General features: G+C 45.5%; 1 protein-coding gene across 1 annotated transcript; it reads left to right on the plus strand.

The window, feature by feature from the left end:
* The first annotated feature begins 9,236 nt into the window (after window positions 1-9,236).
* LOC308401485 (putative nuclease HARBI1) lies at window positions 9,237-11,270 on the plus strand. The gene is made up of 4 exons (XM_080889703.1): window positions 9,237-9,853; window positions 9,930-10,042; window positions 10,128-10,239; window positions 10,320-11,270. Exons 1-4 carry the CDS (start codon window positions 9,421-9,423, stop codon window positions 10,700-10,702), a joined length of 1,041 nt encoding a protein of 346 aa, XP_080745829.1. The 5' UTR covers window positions 9,237-9,420; the 3' UTR covers window positions 10,703-11,270.
* The last annotated feature ends 2,799 nt before the right edge of the window (window positions 11,271-14,069 follow it).

Raw genomic sequence — 14,069 nt, forward strand, 5'->3', positions numbered from 1 at the left:
CAGTATAAAAATTCAAAAGTTCACAGTAAATTGAGTCAGTCTTGATAGTCACTGAGAGCAAAAAGAGAAAAATAAACTGTGCAATCATTAGATTATGCCTCTTTAACAAATAGGCAAGGCAAGGCAAGGCAAGTTTATTTGTATAGCACAATTCAACAACAATGTGATTCAAATAGCACAAAGGACAACAAAATGGTTCTCATACAGAATATTTTCTGGGGTGTAAATCTCCTGGTGGCAATCCTGGTCTCCTCATCTTGTTCTTCACAACACAAACAAATGATTGATTTTTACTTCAGATGTGTAATGATGTGAGCCCAACTTTATCGTGCCAAAATCTTGACATATCTATATATCCCATACAGAAATAAAAGACAAAAGTATTGTGTCACCAAACACAATAGTTACTTTTCAAGTAATTAATTACTTTTAGAATATTGTAACTCAGTTATTAACTCAGTTACTTTTTTGAAGAAGTAACTTGTAACTATAATTAATAGGGGTGCAACGATACAAAAAATTCACGGTATGGTTCGGTTCGATACTTTGGTGTCACGGTTTGATATTTTTTCGATACAAAAAAATGTTCATGCCTTTTTAGTTTGTCATTTATTAAAATTATAAATATAGATTTTAACTCAAAAATAAATTTTTTTAAATTTAATGTTGCTGAAACAACAAAATAATAGTGATAAAAATAAATCAATCTGATCGAGAAATCACTCATCTTTGGAAAAGAGAGTTTATTACAGAGAAATGGCTCTTTCCAAAATAAAAGCTATACTATACGCTTCTTCTGGGCTATATTCTCAGCAGCATATTAAACATATCAGGTCCCCATAAGGAGACTCATGTGCTAACGGCTGTCTAAATGACTCGGGTGAAGGGTGTAGCATGCGTGGTTGTTGTTTTTGTCTGCTTCCATTTATCTTTGCACTAGGATGATGTCGGCGTAAATGTGCAGTCATATTCGTTGTGTTCACACTAGTGCTGTCAGCGTTAATCTCGTTAAAATGACGTTAACGCCATAACGCGACAAATCTCCGTTAACAAGTTACCACGGATCGCCCCATGCGTTGGGCTGGACGGCATCAACACCTTAACAAGCTAACTGCGCTAACGCATTGGTTCCCATCAATTGAGCATTGCGTGGCACATCCGACACACTGTTTTACTTTTGTCCATGACGCGCTTACCATCAGGGTCATGCTTCACATGAAAACCAAGATAGTTCCAAACGCCAGATCTGAATGAGGTTGGGGGAGGTTCCATTTCGGGTAGCGTTGAGGCAGTTGCCATGTTGCAACGAGCTTAGCTTCTGTCTTGCTAGCTTGTGCTGCACTCTGTGGATCTGCACTCGACAGTGCAGCCTAGGCGGAGTAGTCGAACGCAGATCCGCAGGCACAAGCATTCTCCACTGCAACCACTGAACATCCAGGGTATGGACATTGAGGCTGTGGACAGCTACAGGTACCTTGGTGTTCATCTGAACAACAGACTGGACTGGACTCATAACTCAGACGCCCTCTACAGGAAAGGGCAGAGCAGGCTGTACCTGCTGCGGAGACTCAGGTTGTTTGGGGTGGAGGGCCCACTCCTGAAGACCTTCTATGACTCTGTGGTGGCTTCTGCTATCTTTTATGGTGTGGTCTGCTGGGGCGGCAGCATCTCTGCTGGGGACAGGAAGAGACTGAACAGGGTGATCCGAAGGGCCAGCTCTGTTCTAGGATGCCCTCTGGACCCAGTGGAGGTGGTGAGTGACAGGAGAATGGCGGCTAAGCTGTCATCCCTGTTGGACAACGTCTCCCACCCCATGCAGCAGACTGTGACAGCACTGAGCAGCTCCTTCAGTGGGAGACTGCGGCACCCACGGTGTGGGACGGAGAGATTTCGCAGGTCTTTCCTCCCCACTGCTGTCAGACTCCACAACAAAGACTTTAACTGAACAAACACACACATCCACACATGTGAAATAACACTAAGTGCAATAATCTTTTCTGGCATCGTTGTATTTTTACTCAGTTGTATATAGCATTCGTATTCTATTTTTATCTTATTGTATATTTTTATTCTATTTTATTCTACTGTATATAGTATATTATTTTATTCTATTCTGTACAGCTGTGTACTGTATTTATTCTTATTGTATTCTAATTTTTGCGTCATAACTTTTGCACTGTCCACTTCCTGCTGTGACAAAACAAATTTCCCACGTGTGGGACTAATAAAGGTTATCTTATCTTATCTTATCTTATCTTATCTTATCTTATCCACCGAGCGCTCAACACAGACAGCATCGTCAGAAGAAAAGTTGATAAAATAAATAAAAAAATTTGTATTGTTCAATACATATTCGTACCGAACCGAAAGCACTGTATCGAAGGGTTCAATATCGATATGAGTATTGATGCACCCCTAATAATTAATTACTTTTTCAAAGTAATTTGCCCAACACTGGTAATGATGTGGGCTCAACTTTATCAAGCCCAAATCTTGATATATCTATTTATCAAATACAGAAATAAAAGACACAAGTATTGTTTCACCAAACCCTGTGAGGTTCATTACTGGAGCTAGGTACTGATTATAATTCACTCAAGAGGGGTGAGTATGACACATCTTTCCTATCAGCCCTTTGTAAACAAAGAAGTCATTAACCTAAAGAGCAAACGTATGAAGTAATACAGTGAAAGTTGTGTCTTGTTTTGTAAGAAAGTTTACTTGGACAAAAGATTAACTCTATTTCTGTCAGGGTCCACCAGGACCCCTGGGCAGTCATGGACCTGTTATATTATTATGTATTTTTGGTGTTGCTCCTCCTTCTTCTCTATGCTTGTACATGTGTTTGGGTGGCTGTGTGTCTGAGCACTCGTTTATAGACGCCGTTAGGCCTGGTGGGTGTGGCCCTGCTAGGGGACTGGCCACACCCGAAGCCACACACCTGCTGCTGATCAGGCCTCGTCGGGGGAGCTACTTAAGAGAGTCTTGGAGCTCCCACCGGCGTGGGATCATTGCTTGAGATGCCACGTTAGTCACCCAGTTTAGGTTTCGTCGTTAAGTGCATGCCTGCCATTGTTTAGTGTTGTCAGCCAGAGTTTCGGGTGTGTTCATTGTGAAACCTGGCCCCACCTTATCATGCGAATTCCTGAGGTCAGATGGCCCAGGATGTGAGTGGGCGTTAAGGCGTCTGGGAAGGGATCTCAAAACTGGATTATAGATGGCAGAGAGTTGGTGTCGTAAACCCCCGCCTCTATTCAAAGATGGTCGCTCACAGTGGACATAGATGGCTTCTTTCACTCCTCTTTCAAACCATCTGTCCTCTCTGTCCAAAATGTGAACATTGGCATCCTCGAAAGAGTGTCCTTTATCCTTAAGATGCAGATGGACTGCTGAGTCTTGTCCCGTGGAGGTGGCTCTTCTGTGTTGTGCCATGCGCTTGTGAAGTGGCTGTTTGAGTGCTTCCTTTACATGTGTGTGTTCCTTCTTTTTTCCTTCAGGCTTAGAGGGAACATGTTCTGCCCGGTGGTGTAGGGTCCTAATTACTCCAAGTTTGTGTTCCAAAGGGTGATGGGAGTCGAACAGGAGGTACTGGTCCGTGTGTGTGGGCTTCCGGTAAACATGTTCCCTCTAAGCCTGAAGGAAAAAAGAAGGAACACACACATGTAAAGGAAGCACTCAAAACGTGCGGCTATCCTAAATGGGCGTTCTTAAAGTCAGCAAAGAGGCACAGAAAAGAAGACCAGACACCAGTGAGGGAGGATAAGAAGGACAGACGCAACAACATTGTCATCCCCTATGTAGCCGGTGTATCAGAGAAACTCAGGAGAGTTTTCTCCAAGCATGACATCCCAGTGTATTTCAGACCCAGCAACACGCTCAGACAGAAACTGGTTCACCCAAAAGACAAAACGCCAAAACACAAACTTAACAATGTGGTGTATGCTGTACAGTGCAGCGAGGAATGCTCAGACCTCTACATTGGAGAGACCAAACAGCCACTTCACAAGCGCATGGCACAACACAGAAGAGCCACCTCCACGGGACAAGACTCAGCAGTCCATCTGCATCTTAAGGATAAAGGACACTCTTTCGAGGATGCCAATGTTCACATTTTGGACAGAGAGGACAGATGGTTTGAAAGAGGAGTGAAAGAAGCCATCTATGTCCACTGTGAGCGACCATCTTTGAACAGAGGCGGGGGTTTACGACACCAACTCTCTGCCATCTATAATCCAGTTTTGAGATCCCTTCCCAGACGCCTTAACGCCCACTCACATCCTGGGCCATCTGACCTCAGGAATTCGCATGATAAGGTGGGGCCAGGTTTCACAATGAACACACCTGAAACTCTGGCTGATTGGGACCCACGCCCAGTTTCACACCTTGGCTCAGGCGATTAGAGGATCATCAGGGGGTCCTTTTGTCCCTCTGTGGGGGGGTCACTCCCACTAGGTTTATATCTGGGACTCTCCACCATTTGACCTTAGAACTGAAGAAGCTTCTCGGATGAGAGGTGAAACGTCTTCAAGCAACTTAAAGAAGTCCAGACGCTTTTCTTTGCAAGCTCCTTTGACTACGATGACCTGGATGACTGAGAACCTTCACAGACACATTGTTTAGTGTCCTGACAGCTGCCGCTATTGTTTCCCGCAGGAGGAGCGTGGAAGGCCTGAAGAGCAGCGAGCACCGGGAGTGCAGACACGGGAGCAGAGAGCACTAGGAGGACACGACACGGGAGTCTGGGGAAAACATGGGGACTTATTGTTGTTTTGTACCACACACTGTAAATAAACGCACTGTTCGCACACAGAGCACCGCGCCTGGTTCCTCCTTCCCTACACCCCCCACGGTCTGCCATGCCAAACCGTGACAGAATGATCCTGCCAATCATGGACCCAGCGGACTCATCGGAGAGATTCAGGAGGGAGATGACAGATAAAGTTAATAGACTGTGTGACCTTTGGCTGGAGGCGCACGAGGAAAGATTTCGTGGAAAAGCGGCTGAAAGAGACGCTGTCTTGCTTCCCGTGGGTACTGGATACGCTCTACCCGATCGTCGCGGACTTTCTGGCTAACACGCTCCACCTCCACTCTCCTGTTCAGGCTGCTCTCCAGCCCGACCAGCTGGGGGATCCGCAGCCTGACACGCCGGCCCGGCATCGTCTAAGAAGCGACGCTCGCGCCGCCGGCGCTCTTCACCGCAGCCAGCTTCCCGGACTTCACAACAACCGGCTGTGGTGAGTCATAAAGACAATTTTTCATTTTCTACTCCATCTGTTTCTTTATTTAGGCACTGCGAGACCGCCAAGCCTGTAACTCAGGCAGCCGCCCAGTCTATAGCTAAGCGGTCTGTAGTTCAATCATCTATCCCACCTACAGCAGCCTCCACTCCACTACCCACTCCAGCAGCTGTGGATGCCGCTGGGGGTAAAACAAACTCCATTAGGGTGTTAAATTCTTTCCCTGTGACAGTGGAAATAGAGGGGGAAGAAAGAAAGAAGGTAGTAAAGATTGAGGAGACGGAGAGTGTTGCCAAAGATTGTATCTCGCTGCCTTTACCCTTATTGACTGCTTCTCTCTCTGCTCAACCCATTGCTGTTGCTGTGCCACCATTCGCTCTCCCATTAGCACAGTCTACAGTTCAGCCATTCGCGCCATCTACTGCAGCACAGTTAGCTGCTCAAGCACCTGCTCAACTTCCTCAACAAACATCACTACAGTCAGTAGCTCTATCTCTAGTACCGTCACCTGCTATAGCCGTAGCACAGCCTGCTGCCCAGCCTGTAGCCGTAGCACAGCCAGCTGCCCAGCTCCTTCGATCCTCTGCAGGATGTTCAGAGAAGCTCAGTCTGTCAAGTGAGGACTGTTTACCTGGGCTGGAACAGACTGACTGCCCCGCACAGCCCCAGCCATGGCGTCACGAGCCGGCTGTGAGCCAGGTGCTGTCTCAACCAACTTCACCTTTGCCAGAGATCTCGATACCTGCTGGTCACGCATGTGTCTCTGCTGAAGGGTCTGAGGGGCCGTTTCAGCTATCATCTGTTCCACCATCCACTTCAACTACACTGCCGTCATCTCCACCGCCTGCGGATGCCGTATCACCATCTTCACCCCCGGCTCAACCATCCGTAGCTGCAGTGCAGCCGGAGGAGCTCGGCGAGCGGGAGGAGCCCGCGCCGCCTGCGCCGGGGTTCGGCGTGCCGCAGCAGGAGAGAGCGCCGGAGCTCGGCGAGCCGCTGCAGGAGAGCGCGCCGGAGCTCAGCGAGCCGGAGCCAGCGCTGCTGCAGCTCAGCGAGCCACCAGCTGAGGAGCCAGCGCCGCTGCCGGAGGACCTCAACGAGCCGGAGCGACCGGCGTTGCCAGCAAAGGAGCTCGGCGAGCCGGAGCTGGAGATCGGCGAGCGGGAGGAGCTCAGCAAGCCTGTGGAGCCCGTGCTGCCACTGGAGGAGCTCGGAGGTCCGGAGGGACCCGCTCAGCCAGAACTGGAGGTCAGCGAGTCAGAAGGACCCCCACGTCTAGCGCGCCCTCCACGCCGCCCACGTCTAGCGCGTCCACGTCAGCGACCGGCGCTTCATAGGCCATGTGCCACTCCTCGATATTGCTCACCGGAGCCGCGCTGTTGCCGTCGGACCCGGGGCAAGCCGCCGGAGGAGCAGCGCCGCCGCCACCGGACCTGTGGCAGGCCATCGGAGCAGCAGCGCCGCCGCCGCCACTGGACCCGGGGCCCGCCGCCGGAGGAGCAGCAGCGCCGCCACTGGATCAGTGGCAGGCCCCCAGAACCGTTTTGCTGCTGATGCCGGACCCATGGCCGTCCGCCGGAGCTGCAACGTTACCGCCATTGGACTCGAGGTAGGCCTCCTGAACTCTTTTGTTGTAATGATGGGCCGCCTGAGACTGTTTTGTGGCATTTTTCTTTTTTGCTCCGCTGCGGGATGCGCAGTCGGACTTTGGGACTGTGACCTTGGGGGGGTTGTTCTTTTGTGGTTTTTGCTTGTTTCGGTTCTGGCCCGCCGCCCGCCCTGGGTTGGTTGTACTGTACTTTTTGGTTTGTGTTTATGTTTTAGGGTCGTCAGGAGCCGACCCTTAGGGGGGGGGGGTACTGTCAGGGTCCTGGGACTGGGCGACCCAGGACCCCTGGGCAGTCATGAACCTGTTATATTATTATGTATTTTTGGTGTTGCTCCCCCTTCTTCTCTATGCTTGTACATGTGTTTGGGTGGCTGTGTGTCGGAGCACTCGTTTATAGGCGCCGTCAGGCCTGGTGGGTGTGGCCCTGCTAGGGGACTGGCCACACCCGAAGCCACACACCTGCTGCTGATCAGGCCTTGTCGGGAGAGCTACTTAAGAGTCTTGGAGCTCCCACCGGTGCGGGATCATTGCTTGAGACTCTACGTTAGTCACCCAGTTTAGGTTTCGTCGTTAAGTGCATGCCTGCCATTGTTTAGTGTCCTGACAGCTGCCGCTATTGTTTCCCGCAGGAGGAGCGTGGAAGGCCTGAAGAGCAGCGAGCACCGGGAGTGCAGACACGGGAGCAGAGAGCACTAGGAGGACACGACACGGGAGTCTGGGGAAAACATGGGGACTTATTGTTGTTTTGTACCACACACTGTAAATAAACGCACTGTTCGCACACAGAGCACCGCGCCTGAGTCCTCCTTCCCTACAACCTCCATGGTCTGCCATGCCAAACCGTGACAATTTCTTGGTATATTTTATATATATTTTAAATGAAATGAAATGATCTTTTTATTTACTTAAATTAAAAATACTAACATTATTTCTAAAAAATAAAATATTATGTGATGCATCTGTAACACACCCAAAGAAAGATTCTAGGTCTGACGGCCAACCGTCTCTGTCGTGGGCAAAAAGATGACAGTCAATAAAATTCTAAAAGATAATTTATTGACAAAAAAATATATCAAGAGATAAAAGATAAAACAGTCCAGTGTCCCATTTATGAATTATATAAAAAACACACAATCCCAAGGCCAGAGCCAGCTATGCCACATGGCCAGTTGCACTCCACGTGTTGCCTGTAACAGGGTTAGAAGTTGTCCTTGGAGACCCACCACCCTGCAAGCATATAGCCAGTGGTCACTCCAGCCTCTGCAACTCTGCTACCTTTAGGCTGTGGCATATAATAGGCCCTGGCCTGCACAGAGAGACAAAACGACACTTTCAATATAGAATTCATAGCACAAAATCCATCCATCCCAAACATATCTGATTTCATCACATTACATACCTGCACAGAGAGACAAAACGACACAGCAGTGTTTGTAGTGTGGGCTATAAGTAGACCAGTGTATCAGTGCAATCAAGTACACCTGCCTCTAATTAGTCCAACCCCATTCCAGCCATTGGCTCACCAAAAATGTGACACACACACACACACAAAACCACTCCCAACCCAGTGCAACTTCACACAATAATATGGAGCTGAATTAACACAGGCACATTAGTCTACCATGTTACACATCCACAACACATTTATGCATTTTTACACAAATACCAGTTCAAATGTTAAATTGTGGCTCAGAACCACTTCAAGAGATAGACCAGTTTATTTACAATTGTCAAAAAGTCTTTAAGTGCTGTATGAAAGTGTGTTAGTAAATATGAACATGCTCAGAGTAGAAGAGTTCTATACCGATGCATTTATCTGCTGAATTTACGCATAATAGGCTGCTTCTCCTCAGTAAAAAGGCCTGCATATGTTTTTTTATCAATATGAATTTTGTGCTTAAAAACTGCTCCAAAAATTGTTCTTTTCTTCATAAAGTCTGTTCAAATTATAATATAATGTTGGAATTCACTAAATGGTTGTTTGTTTTTATTTCCTTTTTTAATTGGGTTATTGTTGGGGTTCTTTTTTTATATAGGTGTTCAAGCATTTGAAGCATCAGAGGTAAATTGGGCTTCACTGGTACTGATAAAGCCCTGTGGCATTTTGTGCTGAAGTATGGAAATAGAATTAGTGGAATTTAAAATTGATGATTTCCAATCTATCCTCATCTATCATTGGTTTTGGAGGGTGGGGGTGACATCATACATCATGTAATCTGCAGTCTCTGGTGATATGTTATCACAGAATTGATAACATATCATTGATGACATCCAGTGTGATTGGATAAGGGAGCTGCCAAGTTAAAACTTCCTGTTGTTGTGAGACTTAAAATGAGAAAGCACTGGGCCCTGTTTCAGGAAGCCGGTTTAGTGGAAAAACTGAGTAAGTATACCCTGAGTTAACGAAAACTCTGGGTTTTCGGTTTCACAAAGCGAGTTCAGCTGCAGCCTGAGTGAGTCACTATGACGACACACTCCGTGAAGCTAACCTGCCCCCTAGCAGGTTTACTACAACTAACCCTGACTGTCTCCGCCCCTTTGTCGGAAACCTGACAGTAGGAAGTGTCGGACATGGCGTGCCACTTCCTTGAAGAGCCAGTAGATCGTGAAGCCCAAATTCTCCGCAGAGCTCTCCGCCGGGAGAGAGTGATCAGAGCGCGTTTGGACATTTTATCATTTCCTGATGATTTTCTGTGCGAACGTTACCGTTTCTCAGCACAATCTATAATTTATTTGGATAACATCCTCAGGCCATATATTACGCATGTGACACATCGCGGACATGCTCTCAGTTCATTGCATATTATTTGTATTGCACTTCGGTTTCTTGCAAACGGGAGCTTTCTGTATAATATTGGTGACGCTGAGCACGTTTCCAAGGCTACCGTCTGTCGGGCAGTCAGGAATGTTACAGTTGCACTGAAACGTCTCCTGTACTCGTCTGTGGTGTTCCCCGGTCACAGACCCACAAGATTTATCAAAGAGGGATGCCACAAAATTGCAGGTATCAGGATGACCAAAACTTAATGTATGATGTGGTGATACTTGGACTACTACTTAAATTGCACATTTATTTTCAGGGTTCCCAGGCGTGATTGGCTGTACAGATGGCACTCACATTCCAATCATTGCTCCTTCAGTAAATGAAGGAGACTATGTGAACAGGAAGTCTTTCCACAGCATTAATGTGCAGGTACATAGTTCCCTGTAGCATGTCAAACTAACAAATTATTTCATTATAGTAATGGATGCTAATTTGTGTTCTCTGCACTGTGAAGATCATATGTGATGCTGCCAACATTATCACAAATGTGGAAGCCAAGTGGCCAGGCTCTGTCCATGACTCACAAATATTCCGTGAATGTACACTGAGCACAAAATTTGGACATGGTGAGTTGAGAATACTTTAAAATATATAAAGACCAATTGCTTCAGGGACATTTGAACTGAAGTGTACCCTTCTGTCTTAGGAGAGTTCACTGGCTACTTGCTTGGTGATAGGGGGTATCCATGTTTACCCTATTTGCTTACCCCTTACCCTGACCCTGAACCGGGCCTACAGCAGCGATATAATCTGGCTAATTGCAGGACAAGAGCCAGAATTGAAATGACTATCGGAATGCTTAAGGCCCGGTTCCAGTGCCTGCAAAGACTCAGGGTCACCCCAGAAAGGGCATGTGACATTATTGTGGCATGTGTGATTCTTCACAACATTGCCACAATTAGAGGAGAACACTGTCCTTCTGAACCAGACATCAGCAGTGATCCAAACCATGAACATCCTGACCCTCCCACGGACATACAAGATGGAAGCGCAGTCAGAGACACCATATGTCACAATCATTTCCTTTGACCCATCACCTCAACATGTTGAAAGAAGAATAAACAGATTTTTTGTTCAACTGGCTTTATTGGTCGCCTGTATTTCCTGTACACAAAGTATTAAAAGATGTAAACCTCATAAAGTGTCTCTGTTGCTTCCTCCTCTGTAACAGCTGTCAATGTTTCTTCATTATTTTCCTGTAGTAAAGAAATAGACAACATTGCTGTTCTACTGTAAACTCATATAATCTGTGGAGTATTACTCACAACTGCATGTTGGTCTGGCTCAACAGGAGGCTGCACCAGATGCAGTACACCACCACCATCAACTGATAGAATATGAGGTTTATACAGGTCACTTATAACTTACAAGGGACCAAATGGCAATTAACAAACATACCAAGCACCTTACACTTCATTGTCATTATGCTCTCAAAGACAACCAAGGCTGAGGGAAGGCAAAATCAGTCGGAAAATAACTTCACTACAAAATAATTCATTATGGTAAAGAGTTTATCAAATGAATGTGTCGCACTGCAAAGGTGACTGTGAAGAAAGGATGTATGCACATCATGTATTATTTTGAATTTACCCCTTATGTAGGCACTTATGTCTTGCGGGGTTATTGACTCAGAGGATGTCCCCGCAGAGATGCCTTCAGCCACAGGGCGCCCACTGTTTTGGCTGAGGGCCAACTGCTCAGCCTCTGTGAGTGGTGGTGGTGGAGGACCCCCACCTGTTTTTCGGGCCTCCGCTTTTTTTCTGTTGGCTATAACGGGCCACATTTGAGCATACAGAGTAAGCAAATATGTACTTGTAATGTGCTCAGATAATTTCAATAAGTGCTTACAGAAAGAAAATTAATGTAGCCTCTAACTGCAATTAATTTACATGGACATGAATTTACAACAGACCAAGCACTATGGCTCATAATACAATTACACCTTACCTGTTTGGACTATATTTTTATATTTCATTTTTACTTGCTGCCAGGCACGTTTGGGGCCTGTTGGGTTGCACCTGCGCTCACATCACATCACAAAATAAAATGTATAAAATAACAAATAAAATAACATATGATAAAATAACGTGTTAAATGGGTGGAAATCCCTAGATCAATGTTTATATTAACACTCATGCATTGACTCTGTCGGCTATGTTTTGCCATGCATGCTCCCTTTCTTTTGCAGCTGTGGCTGTGTTACTTTTTTCCGCGGAATTTGCATGTTATCGGCATATGCTGCCATCAGAATTTCGGCCTCAAGCGCTGTGAAATACATTGACCGCGCCTTCTTTCCCTCCGTCTCCATGGTGACTCGCTTAATCTGTGCTCCGCTTATCAGGGCTTTATGTATCCTCGTCCGCGCGCTTCACTTGGGGTTAAAGCAACTCCGCGTTGACTGAACTAATTGTTATCAGCCTTTCTGAAACGGAATATTCCGAGTTGGACAGTTCGGGGTTACTCAACCGTGAGTGTCGTTTTTCACTCTGAGTTTTCCAAACCGGCTTCCTGAAACAGGGCCCTGTTGTGTAGTTAACCCAAACCTGTTTGGGTTTAGATGTCACGGTTCTGGGTCAGTTTCCACCCAGTATTTTGATGTTATTATGTTTTGGTTAACTTTTGCATCAGGGATTGCTTTCTTGTTCTCTTGTTGTGTTAATGATGATGATTATGATGTTTATTATTAGAGTTTCATGTTTCTGTTTGTGTTTAGGATTTGTTCTTCGGTTGGGTCTGCTTAGTATATGTCTAGTTCCATGTGTCATTTTCTGTCTGTCTCTCAATGTCGAGTCTGTGTCTTACTGTGATGGTTTCTTGTTCCTGTTTTATTGTGAAGGTCTGCGTCTCATGTGAGTGTGTTCAGTTTTACCTCTCGTCTCGGTAATGACTCCCAGCTGTGTCTCCCACCTGTGTGTAATCTCCCTGTGATTCTCTGAGTGTATTTAAGGCGTGTCTTCTGTGTTTGTAGTTGCTGGACCGTCTGTGTTTCCACCCTGCTTCGTCTGTGTGTTTCCCTGCAGTCAACCATCATCTGGTTCCGCCCGCTCTCATTCATGTCCATGTCCAGGTTCGTGTTCTGTAGTTAGTTTGTTCCCAGTTTAGTTTAGTCATTGCTCCGTTCGCCGTTTGTCCATTTCCTTTTTGTGTTTAATAAACCACCCTCACACCTGTACAAGTGCCTGCGTTTGGATCCTCCTTTATTTTCCACACTGCTCATCTCACTCGCCGTGACATTAGAAGGGTTATACCAGTTTCTTTTTTTTACAACTGTTAAACACGGTTAACATTTTCAGCATTTTTTCAGCATATCTTCAGCTACATCTTGAAACGTTTTGTAATTTAATATTTCTTAAATATGTCTTCACAGAATGCTTCAATCAAACTAACACATTTTATTATAGGTGGTTTTGACACAGTCAAAAGGCCTGTAGCAGTTGGTGTGGTTATGCTGATAATCTATTTACTAGCTGTTTTTGCAAGTTTGGTCAATATCCTCTTCATTGTTTCTGACAAGCAGTTACACAAACCAATGTATCTTCTGATTTGCAATCTTGCTGTTGTTGACCTACTTTATACCTCTAGTGCCACTCCAACAATGATCAGGGTTCTGCTTGCTGGTGTTAATACCATATCATATGTGGAGTGTATAATTCAAATGTATGTTTACCAGGTGGGAGCAACAATGGAGATGTTGTCTTTAACAATTATGGCATTTGATCGGTTAATTGCTATAATCTATCCTCTTCAGTATCATAGTTATTTAACAATTACACGTACACTAGTATTTACATACATTCTGTGGATTGTTGCCTGTAGTTTGGTGCTTTTTACACTTGTAACAGCTACACCGCTCCCTCACTGCAATTCAAGGCTTAGGTACACTTTCTGTGACTATGCTGCAGTTATGCGAACCACTTGTGTTAACCCAGAGAAATATTTCAACCAAGTTGCCATTCTATCATTTTTTGTGTCATTTTTCACATTCACTTTCATTTGTCTTTCATATTGTGGGATCTTATTTTTTGTGAAAAAAATATCAAATAATGACAAAAAGAAAATGGGAAGCACTCTTGTGAGTCACCTGATTTGTGTATCATGTTTATACTGTCCTCTGTTTGTCATTGTTATCTTGACCAGATTTGGTGTGGTGTTAACTCTTGAAGAACGCCAGGGTTCGTTAATTGGCACCATCCTCGGCCCATCTCTTGTAAATCCTTTTGTGTATTGTCTCAGGACAAAGGAAATTAAAAGTAAGATTATTAAGATATTCAGGAAGATTAACACAGCTGGTTAGAGCCTTGTGAACTGTGAATACACTTACGTACTGGGCACAAATACCTTACAATATGAAGTGCCTTGAGGCGACTGTTATTGTGATTTGGCGCTATATAAATAA

Source organism: Rhamphochromis sp. 'chilingali', assembly GCF_963969265.1.
Source record: "Rhamphochromis sp. 'chilingali' genome assembly, chromosome: 8".
Lineage (NCBI taxonomy): Eukaryota > Metazoa > Chordata > Actinopteri > Cichliformes > Cichlidae > Rhamphochromis > Rhamphochromis sp. 'chilingali'.

Bases quoted from the DNA above. Each gene is read 5' to 3' on its own strand.
- LOC308401485 (XM_080889703.1), top strand. From the start codon at position 9,421: ATGGCGTGCCACTTCCTTGAAGAGCCAGTAGATCGTGAAGCCCAAATT. The intron at 9,854-9,929 runs GTATCAGGATGA...ATTTATTTTCAG, and splicing joins GGGATGCCACAAAATTGCAG to GGTTCCCAGGCGTGATTGGC. The intron at 10,043-10,127 runs GTACATAGTTCC...TGCACTGTGAAG, and splicing joins TCCACAGCATTAATGTGCAG to ATCATATGTGATGCTGCCAA.